Below are 15,466 nucleotides of genomic sequence, written 5' to 3' on the forward strand. Positions count from 1 at the left end.
CTATGTTAAAACGACAGTAAAGTTACAAAATGTTATCAATTAAGTAACAAAGAAAAGTAATTGCATTCCAGTGTTGGGAATAAAGTTGTTACGTAACGGCGTTCTTTTTTTTTCAGTAACAAGGTAATCTAACTAATATATTTTTCCGTCGTTACTATGCCCTTACCGCTACTGATGGTCAAAAGCGGTGCGTTACTTTGAATAAAGCGGTTTTGCGCTCTTTTCTGAGTTGTTTACATCCCATCGTTTCAGATCATGTCACCATTCAAAAATGCGACTACCATGTTTACTAATGAACTTAAAGACGAAACAAGATGAGGTCTGAGTCGCGGAAAAAGTGAGCCAGCAGTGCTGTTGACATTCCTGGATGTAGTGGCAACTGACTCATGTTGTTCATGAACAAAACGGCGCTATATGCTGGCTCTTGGAAGTGAACAAAGGGAGCCAGCCCCCAATCAATTCACAGCGAGTTCGCTCAATGATGCCTTTTCTCTCTTGATTGGTTAATATTTATTTTTCTGGGGGATTCTGTGTTGTTAACTTTAAATTGAGGGTAAAAAGGTGCAAATTGTTTTGTATTTTATCTTTTTTTTTCTAGATTCATAAATCTCTTAATTGTACTTCCTGTGTTTTTCAGTGTCTATATAAAATGTAAAGTTTGCTCTGTTTTCTTATTTTATCCCCCATGTTTCATTTTGTTATTGTATTTTTTATTTTGTTTCCTTATTTTTTTTATTTTTTGTGTCTGTGGATTATGTTACATAATAATTGGTAATTTGTCAGGAACCAGAACAGGATCAGGACCCAATCGCGTGACATTCTCACCCAAGCCTTTATTTGACGGGAAAAGGGGAGTCATGCACGTTGGCAGCCGGTCTGGCGTGGAAAGACAGGAAGCCAGAGACCTACGAGATCGATAATAAATCAGGATAATGAAAATAAACAGGAGAAACTAAATGGGAACAAAAACTGGAGAAACTAACAAACAGGACGAAAACAGACGGAAACAAAACGGGAACCCAAAATTAAACAGGACAACAATAAAGGGGAGCAATACCGGACTGGCGATATCACAGGAAAACAGGACCAAGTCAGAACCCACGTCTTGTGGGGCAGAAGTTCGTTTGACGGGCTGACAACCGAAGCAAGAGAGCGCTGAGCTTTATATGGACAGAAAGCCAATCTCTCAACGAGTCGCAGCTGGCGCCACACGGGTGGGGCCAATTGGGCACCATGGCAACTGCGACACACACGGGCATGGACGATTGGGCGCCATGGCAACCATGAAATAATTTAGGGATTGAAGAAACAAAAACAACCTAAAGAGCCATTTAGGACACTTTTTAGTGGACTGAGCCAAAAAAGCAGGTTCACTAAACGCAGTGTTTTGTATTTGCTCAAAAAAATTCAAATTCTTTGACATACGACTCATTTTTAAAGTAACGGAATTGGTTACTTTCCCTAGTAATCCGTTTTGTTTACTATAGAGAAACTCAGTCCCCACCCCCAGATATGTTCTGCCCACTAAAAAGAAAACTGGATGTAGTTGTGAGATCAGTCGGAAAAAAATGAAAAAAGGCAAACAAAACAAGAAAAAGGTAAGTAAAAGGGGGGATGGGATAGCATAATTATAAAGCAAGAACAATGGATAAAAGTTGGTGAAAAAAAGAAGAATAGAAATAAAACAAATGGAAATAAGGAGAGAGAGAAATAAAGCATGAAAAAAAGAGGTAAAAAGCTGGGGAAAACTGGGAAACAATGTTAAAAAGGGGAATAAAAGAGAAAAAGAAGAAGAGAAAATGGAAAGGACACTGAATTAAATAGCTAGGAGACACAAAACAGATTTAAAAATTAAAAGGAAAAATAAATAACAGGAAGGGAAAAAGCAGGAAAAAACGTTTGGGGTTCACTTTTGTTCAGTATATTACTACTAATACTGTAATATTCTGAATGAATAAAAGTTACATTTTGAAAACGTTAATTGTGAAACACATCCCTGTACAACCCTGGAAAAGGTGCTGTAAAAAAATGGGGGGTAATAATAGATGTGCGTGTGCTCTGAGCATCATGTTTGGAAACGGACGGCCCTGGTAACAACCCATACCCCATTTTTGACCCCACTTGTGCATCCATTGATAAAAAGTAGCATAGTAAGGCACTATGATAAAACGACAGTTGAGTTACATAATGTGAACAAAAACGTTACAGAGAAAAGGCATTGGGTTGCCAACACTGCCTGTGAGAATGATTGAGAAGAGAGAGGTGAGAGGCGAAAGGGGGAGGCGTCCTCACAGCCTGACCAGCAAAGAGTTAACGGGGCGGTGGGTTTGCCCATTCTCTACTTTGAGTGACGCGATCGTTGCTCTTCTTCCTCCAAGTTTGCTGTTTGCCAGAGCGGGCGGCCGAACTGCTTTGCCAGGCTGTTCCTTGTGTGTCAACGACATCCTCCAGCACCACTCAGGCTTTTTTGTCGAGGACGCTTCACAAAAGACATGCCGACTTTTTCCTCCTCGGCGGACTCCTCGACGTAGTGCCGAGGCGTGAAGCTCGGAGCAGAAGGTGGATCTTCGGCTTTGTCGCGCGTGTAAGAGGAAAAAAATAAGGAGGAGTTTGGCGGAACCCCTCGAAAATACAGTCCCAAATGCCACGGAGGAAACAAGAAGCGCCCAAGCGCGCACCAGGTATGTACAGTACCCTATTGGACTTTATATGCTGCTCTCAATGACTTTTTTTTTTTTTTCGTTCGTAAATGCTGCACGTAGCCGACTGCATCCTCCCCGCTGGCATAACTTCTCGAGCTAAAAAACAAAACTCGGGTCCGTTCATTCGTTTCTCTTTCACCGCACAAGATAAACAATTTGGAGTGCGGACAATGGGAGTTTGGTGGGCTGGAAAGAGCCATAATCGACAGTTGCCATGTTCGATTTGACGGTTGATTGATTGGCTGTCACGCGGCTTTGATGTGATCGGTCCGGATTTGCATCAGAAAATCACTTCCCACCATGTGCTGCGGGTTCCTTACGTCACATTTAAACCACTTTCAAAGGATTCGTTTACTTTTTTCACACAAGCCCATTCGCCTCCTGGGATTCACACTGATGCTCAAGTGACTCACAAAAAATGAGGAGGTATGCTTCATTTGTTAAACTTGCCATTACAAAATAATAAAGCTGCCAACTACATGTCAAACGGCAGGTGGCGCCTTAGCTAACTGTTATTTTACCCAACTTGGATCCCCTTCAAAAGTTACCTCATGTTTGATTGGCATTATATCTACATTTTTAAATCGGTTTAGAATTGTAAAGTGGTTGGCAACATTTTCTGTACTACAGACCATTGTTCTACCAAACCATCCTACCCTCCCGAGACGTCCTACCTTGGGCTGACCTGACAGCAGCAATTTTGTTTTTCTTTTTACAATCGGCTGTTTTTGTTTTTCTAGCACCCCCAAAATTCTAGCATTTTCTTTGCTGTTTTCCTCAATTAAGAACAGAATATGCTTAAAACCACAGGATATTATTATTGTTTAAGTAAAACTAAACAAAAAGGTAAACAACTCAACTGCCTTGAAATGGTTCAGTCCATTTGTTTCCTAACATCGCTTTCGCCCTCCTTCCCGCTCCTATTTCGATCGGCTAGTGTTCTGTGAAGGCTGAAGTGTAGTACCCTGAGAGTATGGTATACAGTGGTTATTTTGAACAATTATGGTACCACTCAATTCCATGACTTTGTTATTATCATCAGATATTAGTCCTAATTTTAGCTGCATTGAATCCAATGCAACAATGATATTAATCATTGTTTTCAGTGATGCTCCCACCATACAGTGACCCCTTGTTTATCTGCTAAAGGGTTTGTATTTGTAAGCTATGCGTATGGTCATCCTCCCAGGACCAGCACATCACAGATTATTTTCGAAAAAAAAAGCACCATGATCAGGTGAGTCTCTTACTCTCAGTAACTATAAAGAAATACAAACACCTCTCCTAAGTTATTTGTATATGGTTGTCAGCGCTACTCAGTGTTTTGAAGTGTAATGTGATGTTCACAAATTGGAAGTGACACTTATGAACAGTGTTGAATGATCCTAAATCTCTTTAAGTGAAATGAATACCAAAAATAAGTGCGACACTCTGGGTGCTCAGCACCCCAAAGCTCTGGACCTAAAATTACCCCTGCAATCAAGTGAAACCAGCAACACTGAAACTCAAAATTTTTGCAAACAGAACTTTTATTGGTTCAGTGTTCTCGTTTGCCCGCGTCCCTGCGTCATAGATGCATCATTTTTGCTGGGGACGCATAGTCTCAAATCGACGTGCGTCCCTGGGACGGAACCTTTTTGCCACAAAATTGTCATTATTACCCGATTACTTTTTTTTAACAAAGAATTATTGCACTCCAAACTTTTCGTCAGGCAGATCCGCCATTGTTGTTTTGGTCTCGCGGTTCGAGTTTTTGTCAGCACGCCGATCTCGGCCAACGAGATCTCGTTGTGTAGTGAAAGGAAGTCCTTCTTTTTGTAGAGAACCGGCTTTTTTGGCTCAATTCATTGAAAAGAGCCGGCTCTCAAACGGCTCACTTGCTTTGATGATTGATATCAAGAAATGTGTGGTATAAAGAAGTTAAGGAAAGAAGGAAGTATAAAAGGAGAAAACAAAAAAAAACAGGTTTGTGGTTATCCCTTTAATCTGTATAATACCAACAATAATTTGATGCAGAAAATGAATCAATAATTTGATGATTAAAACTGAATTAATGTATACATTTATATTATATATTTGTCGCCGATTTACGATTTAAACCTGGATAACACTAAATTTTGGGGACCCATAGATCTCTGTTGGGACCTATAGATTTTTGAGCATGTGAGTCTCCGGGATCCATCACTTTTCAGAGGTAAAATGAACACAGGTGGTTATGTGTGCGTGATTACTGTGGTCAACCAACACCTTGCTTGAAAGCTACGACAGAAAAACATGGCAAGTGTAAAAGCTACGTCAGAAAACAAAATTTAAAGCAGTGAAAGAGTAAAAAAAAGACGAAAAACATAAGTAATCACCACTTAAAGGTACACATTGCGATTTGTTGTGCTTGCGCATGTTTTCTAGGCATTACTAGGATGTCTCTTTGGGTAGGAAGGAATTTCAGAACACCGGTTTCACATCTGACTATATTTTTGTTGCCCGGCCCAACAATAATAGTATTACTATCGATAACATTAACAATAATAATAGTAATAATATTAGTGGGTTTTTATTTAAGTGCAACACCTAAAATACAGCATCAATCATTAATAAACAAAAGGAAACAATAAACAGTGGATACACAAAGAGCTGTACAATAAAATAATACAATCCATAAACATGTGCCCAAAGAGAGTAGACTGAGGCCAGCGAAACAGAGTTTGAAATTGAACTTGGGTCTCAATGCGTTGAATCTGTGCTGTGGGCACTCAGGGTTTCTCCCGCATTTCCAAATAGGCATTTGTGTTTAATTAAAGACTATAAATTGTCCTAGGGTATGTGCATGGCTGTCTTGCCCCTCACCCGAAAACTAGCTGCCATAAACTCCTGCCCTCCTGAGACCCTACTGAACACAAGCACAGCAAAGGTGGAAGGCTGTTGTAATCATTGTGTGAGTCCGAGTCCTCGCCCACCATAATGCAGGCCAGGAAAGTAGATAGGGTTAAGTGGTATATATGATTGATCTGGTGATGTTCGAAGGAATCGGTCTGTATGGTTGAAGCCAATTAGTGCACCCCCGATTTGGCCACAACGCAATCCTGTTCAATCAACAGTCAATTCCGCACAAGGGTGGCGTTGTGATAATAAATTCAATTTCCATTGCTAAAACAATTTTCACTTAACAGTCAGCACTGAACTTTTTCGAGCCATTTGATTTGGAGCTAAATCTTTAAAAATGTTGTCTAAAAACAGACCTTAAATTAGGTTCAGTTTAGCCTATCAACGTGGACTAGATTGAGTCCAAAAATAGTTGATAGTGTTTTTATGTAGTCCAGGGGTCTCCAACTCAAGACAGTTTAGGTGCCTGAGGAAATAGCTCACCAGTGATGGGTCATTCTGATTTTTTTGGGTAAAATTAGTTTATTTAGTGGTTGACTGTGTCTATCTGTACTTCAAAAAATTAACCTGGCAGTAACATACATAATAACAACAGAGTAATAAAGTAATAAGTTGTAATTTCATTAATGCATATCAAACTGGGTGTCCTTTGAGCTAATTAGTTACAAAAAGTCTTCAGCTCGAAAATGGTTGAAGAACCCTGATTTAGTCTAATGTGTTCTTGATTTAGCCTCCATGTCAACGTTTTTAATATACCATTTTTCCTGTTGCACTTTTAAACCACATAAAAATGTATTAGATATTTTTGCCAAGTTGAATCGAATTGTCCATATTGTCATTGATATCAACGTTGTGAAACATTATATACACTAAGATTAGACATGGCACTCCAGGTTAAACATGCAGTCTTAAAAAAACATCGTGATAAATAGGCAAACCATATTTACAATCTGGCCTATGTTATAATAATGAAGCAATTAAAAAGAATAATGCTGGGTTTGTTGTTCCGTGTCAGTCCTTAACCCTTAACGAAGAGTTTCTAGCATGTCCTTAGCATGTAAACAACCATCAAAATACCGTTACTTCCTCGAATTTGGTTTGTACCACACACACATGCAATAAAAACATCACACGTCCTTGTGCACATGCACGACGGCCAGGGTAGGTGGGAGGTAGTGGTGAAGGGGCTGTAAAAGGAGCCGTGTGCTATGTAATGGAGGGGAGGAATGGGTTTGCTCTGTCAGAGCAAGCCGCCACGACGGCTTTGTTTCATGTTTGATTTAATTGTCTCCACCCTGACAGGCCCATTCATCAATGGTTTTAATGGTCAATCAGAGACAGGCTGAGTGAGTGCTCCCATTCTCTTTAGCCATAAGCCGGGCCAGGCTTTTATTTCATCAAAATGCCCCGGCCTAATGTACACGCTCACTGGCTCGGAGTGGCCGCGGGGAGCACATAAAGAATGACTGAAAGCTTTCTGATTTCAGATCAGTGAGAAGGATGTTTTGTTCCTCCTCCTCCTCTCTGGCTCTCCTCCTGCCCGCTACACGCCTGTTTGTCTGTTGATGAAAGGGAATAAAAGGGCTGTAATACAGATCGTTTGGTGTTTGTAGAAAACAACTTTTTTTGCCTCCCCACTCAGACAAAACCACGCTTCTTTACGTTCATTCATCCGTCCATTTTCTTCCTGGATTTTTTTTTTTCGACACTCTACTCGCAGCCCTGTCAGTCAGCCCGTGCAGCTGCAAGTTATAAAGTTGTCAACTGTTCAGTGGCACACAAAGGGTGATGATGAATTGATTGCAGCGCCGAGCGTGGTGATAGAGAGAGCAAAGAAAAGGATGACAGATGATGGGCCTTGATTAGGGACTTAGGGGGAGAGTCGGCTCGCTGCAACCTTGAGACTTGCATGAAAAATCTACCTCCCCCCATACCCACAGCCAGCTTTGCTACCTCATTGTCTCTCGAACACGCACACACACAGATGCACGCTCCTCTCTCTCTCTCCATCTTCAGCGGGAGTCGAAAACTTGTTTTGCCCGGTTCATTAGCATCGGTCCAATTAGCAGAGAGGCTGATGGAGTCCTGACAGGCCTCGTGATCGGAGATGACAAGCTCGGGGTGCCCAGCCCGACGAGGTTTGCAACGACGTTGATGTAATCAACTTGATATTACACCGAGCTGCTCGCCTTTGGTTGTGCTGCAACTCGATTTTGCGCTGCAGGTGACAAATGGGCCACGTACCTGTGTCAGGTCTGAGTGGTTTTAACAACTGAAGGCAGGGGTCTTTGGAACCTAACCCAGAAAAATGACTTGTTTTTTGTTGCCAGGGCTAATAGCAAACTTTTTAAAAACATTTTGAAGAAAATCTAATGGTAAACATGAGCCCTCTAAGATTGATAAAAGAAGGGGAGGCTGAGACTTGGACTAGGTTAACAATGCAGAACATAATTTTAAAGTCCAACAAGTTTGGTGAAATCCGATTTTTTTGTAAGGTTGGTCACATTTCCAACTACATTCGACTTCATCTCCTGTGTGAATGCCACAAAAGTTTTCTGCATGCGCAAGACGGGACACGTGACGTCACACGTTATGTACTTATGTTTGCTCGTAGATGTCAACGACAGAGTATTGTCCCTCCAAATAATAATGAAATCCAAAACCTTGCTTACCCCCATTGAATGCTCTCTGTGTGGTGTGATTTGAATGTAAATATTGTTAACTATTCCTAGAGCAGAGGTTGGGAACCTTTTTGACCCCAAGAGCCATCAAAGAAAATATATTTTTCTTTTTCTTTTTTAATAGAACCACACCATATATTTTAAGAAAGAATTCGACAAAACCGCTTAACCCTCTTCCCAGTTAAAAGCTAATTCTTCAGCATATTTTATTCCACTGTGTCATGTTCAATTATTTGATCAAATCTATTAAATAATACTAATGCCAGAGAAATACCAATTTATTTACCTTCAGTGCTGACAGTGCTGGGCCAGGAGAAAGTGTGTGCGCCCTGTGTTTAGCTCCACCCATTCTTACTACTCACCCAATCAAATTGCTCTAAGTGCTTTCCTAGACATTTAGTGTAAAAAAGATTGTTTTGGGTTCAAGTTTTTTCTGCGGCTTTTAATCATGAACCGTCTTAACAATTCGCATAGATTGTTTAATGAACTTTCAAATAAATGATTATTTAGTGAATTACAGCCACAATGTGGTCTATTCGTCTGATACCTTATATGTAAACTGAAGTTAAAAGTGTGTCCTATATATGCTTGACTGAACCCACCATCAGTTTTGTCTCGGTGTTTGGGGTGTTTTTAGTTACTTTTCCCTTTTTTCTTTTTTTTGTTATTGTGTATGTCTTTGTCTTGCTCTATGTCACCCCTCACGAGGGATATGACCAGGGTTAATAGATATATAGTATTCAAATGAGAGCCATAAATAACATGCGCAAGGCAATCCGTGATTTATTTTTATGCACCATTATTACGCATAATCATTCATTTGACTTCTGGAAAGAAAAGTCAAAATTTTACAACTCTTTCACAATGTCTAAAAAAATTGGCCAAAGTACAATACACATTTGCAAAGGCTTTAGTGTTGTAAACCGTTCATCTCCAATTGACCACTTATGGTAATGCCTAAATCACCCTTAGAAAAATGTGTAAAATACAATTTTTAGTTTTTCAGATTGTGATCAAATTTGACAAGGTACCTGGTAAGTCTTCAAGCTATTGCCTCATCTATTTTCCAGCTATCATGCCCATGCTACACTCACTTGCAGACATTTAATTGCAAAATAATATTCAGGCGAGAATAAAAAACCTTCAATTTCTGTGTTTTCCAACTCCGATTACTCAATGTTAGCAGCACTTGCCGTGTTTATTTTAGTTTGGGACAAAACTTCAAAGTGGTACCTTTCAAAAGAGACCATTTTCTGCAAATGTTGAAGAACAACATTCAATTTACTTTGGGTATGTCTTTGATCGGGATTTCAGGGGAATTTTACAGAAACGTTTAAGGGTTAACAGCTCAGATACAGGTTGAGTCCTTAAAAAAATCAGATTTACCTGCAGTTTTGGTGTCACACTTAAGGCTCCAGAAGGTAAATTATTTTATGATTAACATTTAACGGAATTGTGCACTAGATCAAATATCAAAAATGCTATGTATATCAGCTAGATTTTGTATTTGTTATCTGGGGTGCATTTGTTGTTACTCCCAAGTGGACTCCCAATTTAGCAATCTTGAGTTATTGATTTGGGAAATGGTACATAATTAAATAATTCAATGTAATATATCTTGCAACAAACTTTTGACACTATTCCTGCCAAAAATGACTAAAAATGAGTTACTGGTTTGGTTGTAAAAAATACAACGCAAAAATTGGTTTAGAAAGAACGATGATGTCAAGTCTTAGGGGAGGTGAGCCGTTCGTGCCCAGCTTTCACTCATGGGGGAGAGTTTGTGCACGAGGTGTCAAACCGTTTACTACCAACAAGACATTCTCTAACGAGTTTGTCTCTTTGCTTCCACATTTTTGTTAGCTGCTAGCCGGGCTTTTGATACTGTTATCCTGCTAACATTGTCTTGCCCGGTGATTCTCAACCACTCTGCCGTGACACACTAGTGTGCCGTGAGAAATTATCCAATGTCACATTTTAAAATTTAAAATTTTATAACACATTTATGAACCTTTTTTTTTTGCAAATATTATGTCCTTGTCAAGTGTCTGTCCTGTAAAAACTGAGGGTATTATAATTTATATTGTAATCAAACATACTGTTCAGTGTCATTTTATAAAAATTTTGGTTGTGGTGTACCGCAAAATTTTTTCAATGTAAAGAACATGTCCTGGCTCAAAAAAGGTTGAAAAACACTGGTCTAGCCAACTATCAACAGGTAGGCAGTAATAATATACACTCAAAACAAAAAAATAACTAAATAGAAAACAGACGTGGACAAATGATAAAGGGGGATGTGGGGGAAAACAAATATCTAGAGATATTAAACTGTGAAACCAATATCAATTAAATCCATATTTTCAATCCATCTCACCTTACTCCTGACATAGGCCATTGTCCTCCTCTGTTGAGATTATAATTTGACTTTTATCTCATCTCATCTCATCTCATTAGCTGCACCGCTTATCCTAAGTAGGGTCGCGGGGGTGCTGGAGCCCATCCCAGCAATCATCGGGCAGTGGGCAGGGGACACCCTTATCTGGTTGCCAGCCAATCGCAGGGCACACAGGGACAGACAACTCGCTCGCTCATTCACACCTAGGGACAATTTGGACCGGCCAATCCACCTGAAATGCATGTCTTTGGAATGTGGGGGGAAACCGGAGTGCCCGGAGGAAACCCACGCAAGCACGGGGAGAACATGCAAACTCCGCACAGTAAGTCCGGTAGCTGGATTTGAACCCACACAGGAGGTTCCCAAGACCTTAGAACTGTGCCGCACACACGCTAACCACTGCGCCGCCGTGCTGCCCCTTGACTTTTATTTATTTATTTATTTTTGTAGTTCAAAAACGCTTCTGATTGCTTCACAGATTCAATTTCGCGTTTTGCGACAACATAAAATTGCAAAGATGAAAGAAGTGCCTGCCAATAAAAAATCTGGATCGGCATGTCAGACATTTTAAAACCTCAGCATTTGGCTGGGAAATGTGTTACCTTCTTATTATTTTAAAATCAATTTGACATTTTCATTTGGAATTTATCTGTTTAATTCATGACATAAATACATTCCTGCTTAAAGAGACTTTAGCCAGTCTGAAAATGTAGACATGTAGACTGGAATTTTTTTTTTTTTTAACGACAAACTGTACTTTTTACTCATCAGACTCTGTATCCGAAATGCATACACCAAATTTTCATTGGTGCATTTACTTATCCCTAATTGAACGAGACATGGTGCTATAGCTCCACTTTCAGGTCAGCCTAAAACAGCTGAGGCACAACACCATGCGTAACTCTTGTTTAATATTTTCAGTGATGCTCCCACCATACAGTGACCCCTTGTTTATCTGCGAAGTTACAATTATTACACAATTACTCTATTACACATAGAAATAAAAGAATAAGCACTTTCTACTGGCCCTAGGATTTGTTTAACAAACACAAGTACTGTATACTGTACCTGAAAACATGAATTGATTTTTTTTTTTTTACTAATAGCTACTCCCTCAGGGACTGTTTAGCCAATCAGGATGCAGAACACAATGCAAAATGAAAATCTTTAAAGCAGCGAGATCGTAAAAGGTGAACTGCGTCATAGCAAGGAATTACCGTGCATAACATTCAAAATTTTTTTGTGGAAAGCGTTTACCTCAAGTTTTCACTTAAATGACATTAGTATTTAAAAAGCAAAAAAAGTAATGGTCCATTTCTTAAGTTTAATCCTCTGGTCACAAATGTAATCGTGATGTAGCAAAATAAAAGTTTTGTTACAATCCAATAATTAGCAAGTATTTATTGTGAAAGTAAGCATGGAAAAAACGCTTGTGAGAAATAAACAACTCAAGGCTCAGGCAGACTAAATAGAATGGGAAATTATATGAAAGTTGCCGTAGTTGACTGCTGCGTATAATAAGCAATTCTTTGTGTTGTTTATTTCGTAAATAAAAAATGTTCCACAAATTCTTTGTTTTTACTCCACATAGTGTGTCTTGTTGTTAGCAAATAGGTGCCATATTGTGTTTGTATATATATATATATATATATATATATATATATATATATATATACAATTTAAAAAAAATCTTTTTTAGCACACTTTTTGTTGGATTACAAGCCATAACCTGAGATTGGTTTCCTCCATATTTTAAGGTTACACTATTCTTTTATCTTAAAATCCAAATGTTGTAATTTTATTTATATTATGTTTGTTTTGTCTTTTATTTGCATATTTGGTATTGGGGTAATCCAAAAGTAATTGAAACTGATATTGGGTATAAGCAACATTTGGATTACATCACTAATTACATTTTTCAAACGGGAACTAGTAACTATCGTATTACATCTTTAACATGATCCTTCTAACCCTGTTTCCAAACTTTTCTCTTAAATGGTAAGAGCCGGTGCCAGTCAATTTATGCCAGTTTGACAACTTTTAGAAGGCTTACAATAAATGTAGTTTTGTTCAAATCTTTCATTAGAAAGGTGTTTCCAGCTTCTACCATTGTTTAGTAAACTACTGTTGAACCTTGCAATTTCACAAAAATCCCCCTTTCCCAAAAACTTCTAAAAAAAAAAAAAAGCAGCTATATGTGAAATGATGCATTCAAACAGAAATTTTCCTTTTTTTTTTCATTTTTGATACCTTCAATATCTAAACAATGACTGTCGTAAACATAGGGGTTTTGCTTGCAAAAAAAAAAAAAAAAAAAAAAAAAAACATTATTGCAAGATCACTGAACATGAACGATGAACTTTGCAACAACCCTTTAGCGCCCGACATGTCAGGTGACGTGATCACAGAATTTCGGTCATCATGGCGATGCCGTCACTGCAGACATGCACGAGACGTCATCCCTCTCTGCCCAAAAACGGGGCTTTTCCATCTTATTAAGACTTTGTTTTTGTTTTTTTTTAAATTATGAAGTATTAACTGTCTGGTCTTATTCATTGTTTGCTCTTCTCACCAAACTGCTTCACTGCACCTAGTCACCATACAGGACACCTACACACTTCAATATAGCTGTATACAGGAAGATAGACAATGAAGTTGGGGCTCCATTGATGTGTGGACAAAGATCCCCAGAGGCGCGATACTTACTGAGGAGCTGCGTCAAAGCCTTTATAATAGTTTTTTTTTAAGATTAAATAAACAACAATGTATTTTTACGTTTTGGCACTTGAGGAAAATGTTTCTGAAAATACAGTAAGACCGCGGTTAATGGGGACCAAAACCACCCACGATAAGTGAAAATCCACGAAGTAGCGGCGCACCTTCAAAAAAATATATATATTTTTTTAATTTATTTATTTATTTATTTATTTAAATTAATATTTTTTTTTACACCCGGTTAATGGGGGACCAAAACCACCCGCAAAAACTGAAAATCTGCGAGGTAGCAACGCCCCTTCAGGAAAAAAAAATAAAAATCTCATCTCATTATCTGCACCGCTTGTCCTTATTATTCGCGAGCGAGCCCCTAACCCGCGGCGCGGGTACTTTCGGGCGCGATACGCACGACACCGCGACAAGCCGAGCGGGCAGGTGTTATGCTGAGGAATGCATCCCTGCCGAGAATTGCATCCCCTGTCGCGGGAGCGCGCACACGTCACTCCTGCTACAAGGCGGAATGGTTTAAGTTGTATTACATTCCCAACAAATGCAAGAGGAAGTGGTCTTGGATATATGTTTGCCAATACATACCCGAAAAGTGATATAAAAGTGAGATAAAACGAGATAAAAGTGATTATAGTAGCGGGAGTGACGTGTGCGCGCTCCCGCGACAGAGGATGCAATTCTCGGCATAACACCGGAGCCATCGAGGGCCGTGTAGCACCATGTAGAGCCATCGCGGCCCGAGCGGGAGACGTGACGTTGGTGACTTTTTCATCCACGTTAACAATCGCATTTTGTAGAATACGATCGCGCTTTATTGTTTAAATAAACGCGTTATATAGACTAGGATTGCCCAATTATTTTAATTAGCTCGCTTTAAGGTTTCAATAAGCGTATTATATAGAATACGATCGCTTTTGTCGGAAGCGCAGCAGAATGCGCGTTCATGCGAGGGGGGGGAGGATTCTGTACGGGAGTCAGATTTGGGCACAAACCCTGGAAACGAGAACGGCGCGCTGTGCTAGGGTCGTCGGCCGAGGGGGATTCCCGCAAAAAGTGAAGATCTGCAAAACATTTTTTTTTTTTGGAAAACATTTTTTACCATTACAGACCGCGAAGCTCTGAATCCGCGAACGTCGAACCGCGAAGTAGCGAGGTCCCACTGTATACACATTCTTTAAGAGGAGAAATTCGCTGAGAATTACTAGTTTGTCTTTTCTAGTGGCCACCATCAGTCAATGAATTTTCAATGAACTCGGTTGTGTTTTCGAGCCGTCGGTCAAAGAGGGCTTGTCCAGTTTGGAACATCCTCAATGGCAACGGTCTCCTGTTTCTGCAGGCTCAGATTTATAAGTGCCGAACTGGAAGCCATCAGTCACGAGCGCGCACATACTTGCAAATCTGTGGGCATCTACTTTCTGATTTGTTGGCCCGTGTGTGGCGGGACTGTGAGGTATTTGACACCACTCGCATCTTCTCTTTCCACATGCCGAGTCAGGAACGCAAACATAAAAGCTTGCAGCACACATTGAGCACACATCTTGCGTCCACGTTGTAAAAGTAAAATGAGGTCAAGTGTTTGTGTTACTCTCTAACCACCTGCCACCATATCTGTGAGATGGTAGACCCTGCAGAAAAAGCGAGGGTCAACAGAGAGGCTTGTAAACAACAAGTCCCCTCCTTTTTATGGTTTTACGGTTCGTACGGGCGCTTGAAATTCAAAATGCTTGATTGCTGAAACCTCCGCCCCCCAAAAAATATTTTAAAATAAAGGAATACAAAATAACAAAGAACGCATATAAAATATTGATTTTTATAAAAAAATAAAAATGTTCAAATCTGTATTTTTTCATGTATGATGCACACTCGTGTATAATGCAAACCTATAATTGCAAAAAAAACTTTTTTTTTTTAACTTTTTCTCAGCTTAACTTAAGCATTGTAATTGACAAGGATTGTTGATCATGTGCAGCAATAGTTAAAATCCTTCATTGACAATATAAATTATAAACCTTAAAACATAAAATGCACAATGTATTCATTTGATGTCCTCACAGTCCATTTAATAATCAGGTACACCAAAGATC

General features: G+C 39.4%; 1 protein-coding gene across 1 annotated transcript in view; it reads left to right on the top strand.

Moving 5' to 3' along the window:
• The first annotated feature begins 2,254 nt into the window (after window positions 1–2,254).
• The window catches only part of tshz3a (teashirt zinc finger homeobox 3a), a 44,796-nt gene continuing 31,584 nt past the window's right edge, over window positions 2,255–15,466 (top strand). The window contains exon 1 of the mRNA XM_088340975.1: window positions 2,255–2,681. Within this exon, the coding sequence (XP_088197101.1) occupies window positions 2,642–2,681 (40 nt within the window). The 5' untranslated portion in view covers window positions 2,255–2,641. The remainder of the gene's footprint in view (window positions 2,682–15,466) is intronic.

This window comes from Urocampus carinirostris, chromosome 7, assembly GCF_059441175.1.
Source record: "Urocampus carinirostris isolate Australia breed hairy pipefish chromosome 7, RoL_Ucar_1.0, whole genome shotgun sequence".
Lineage (NCBI taxonomy): Eukaryota > Metazoa > Chordata > Actinopteri > Syngnathiformes > Syngnathidae > Urocampus > Urocampus carinirostris.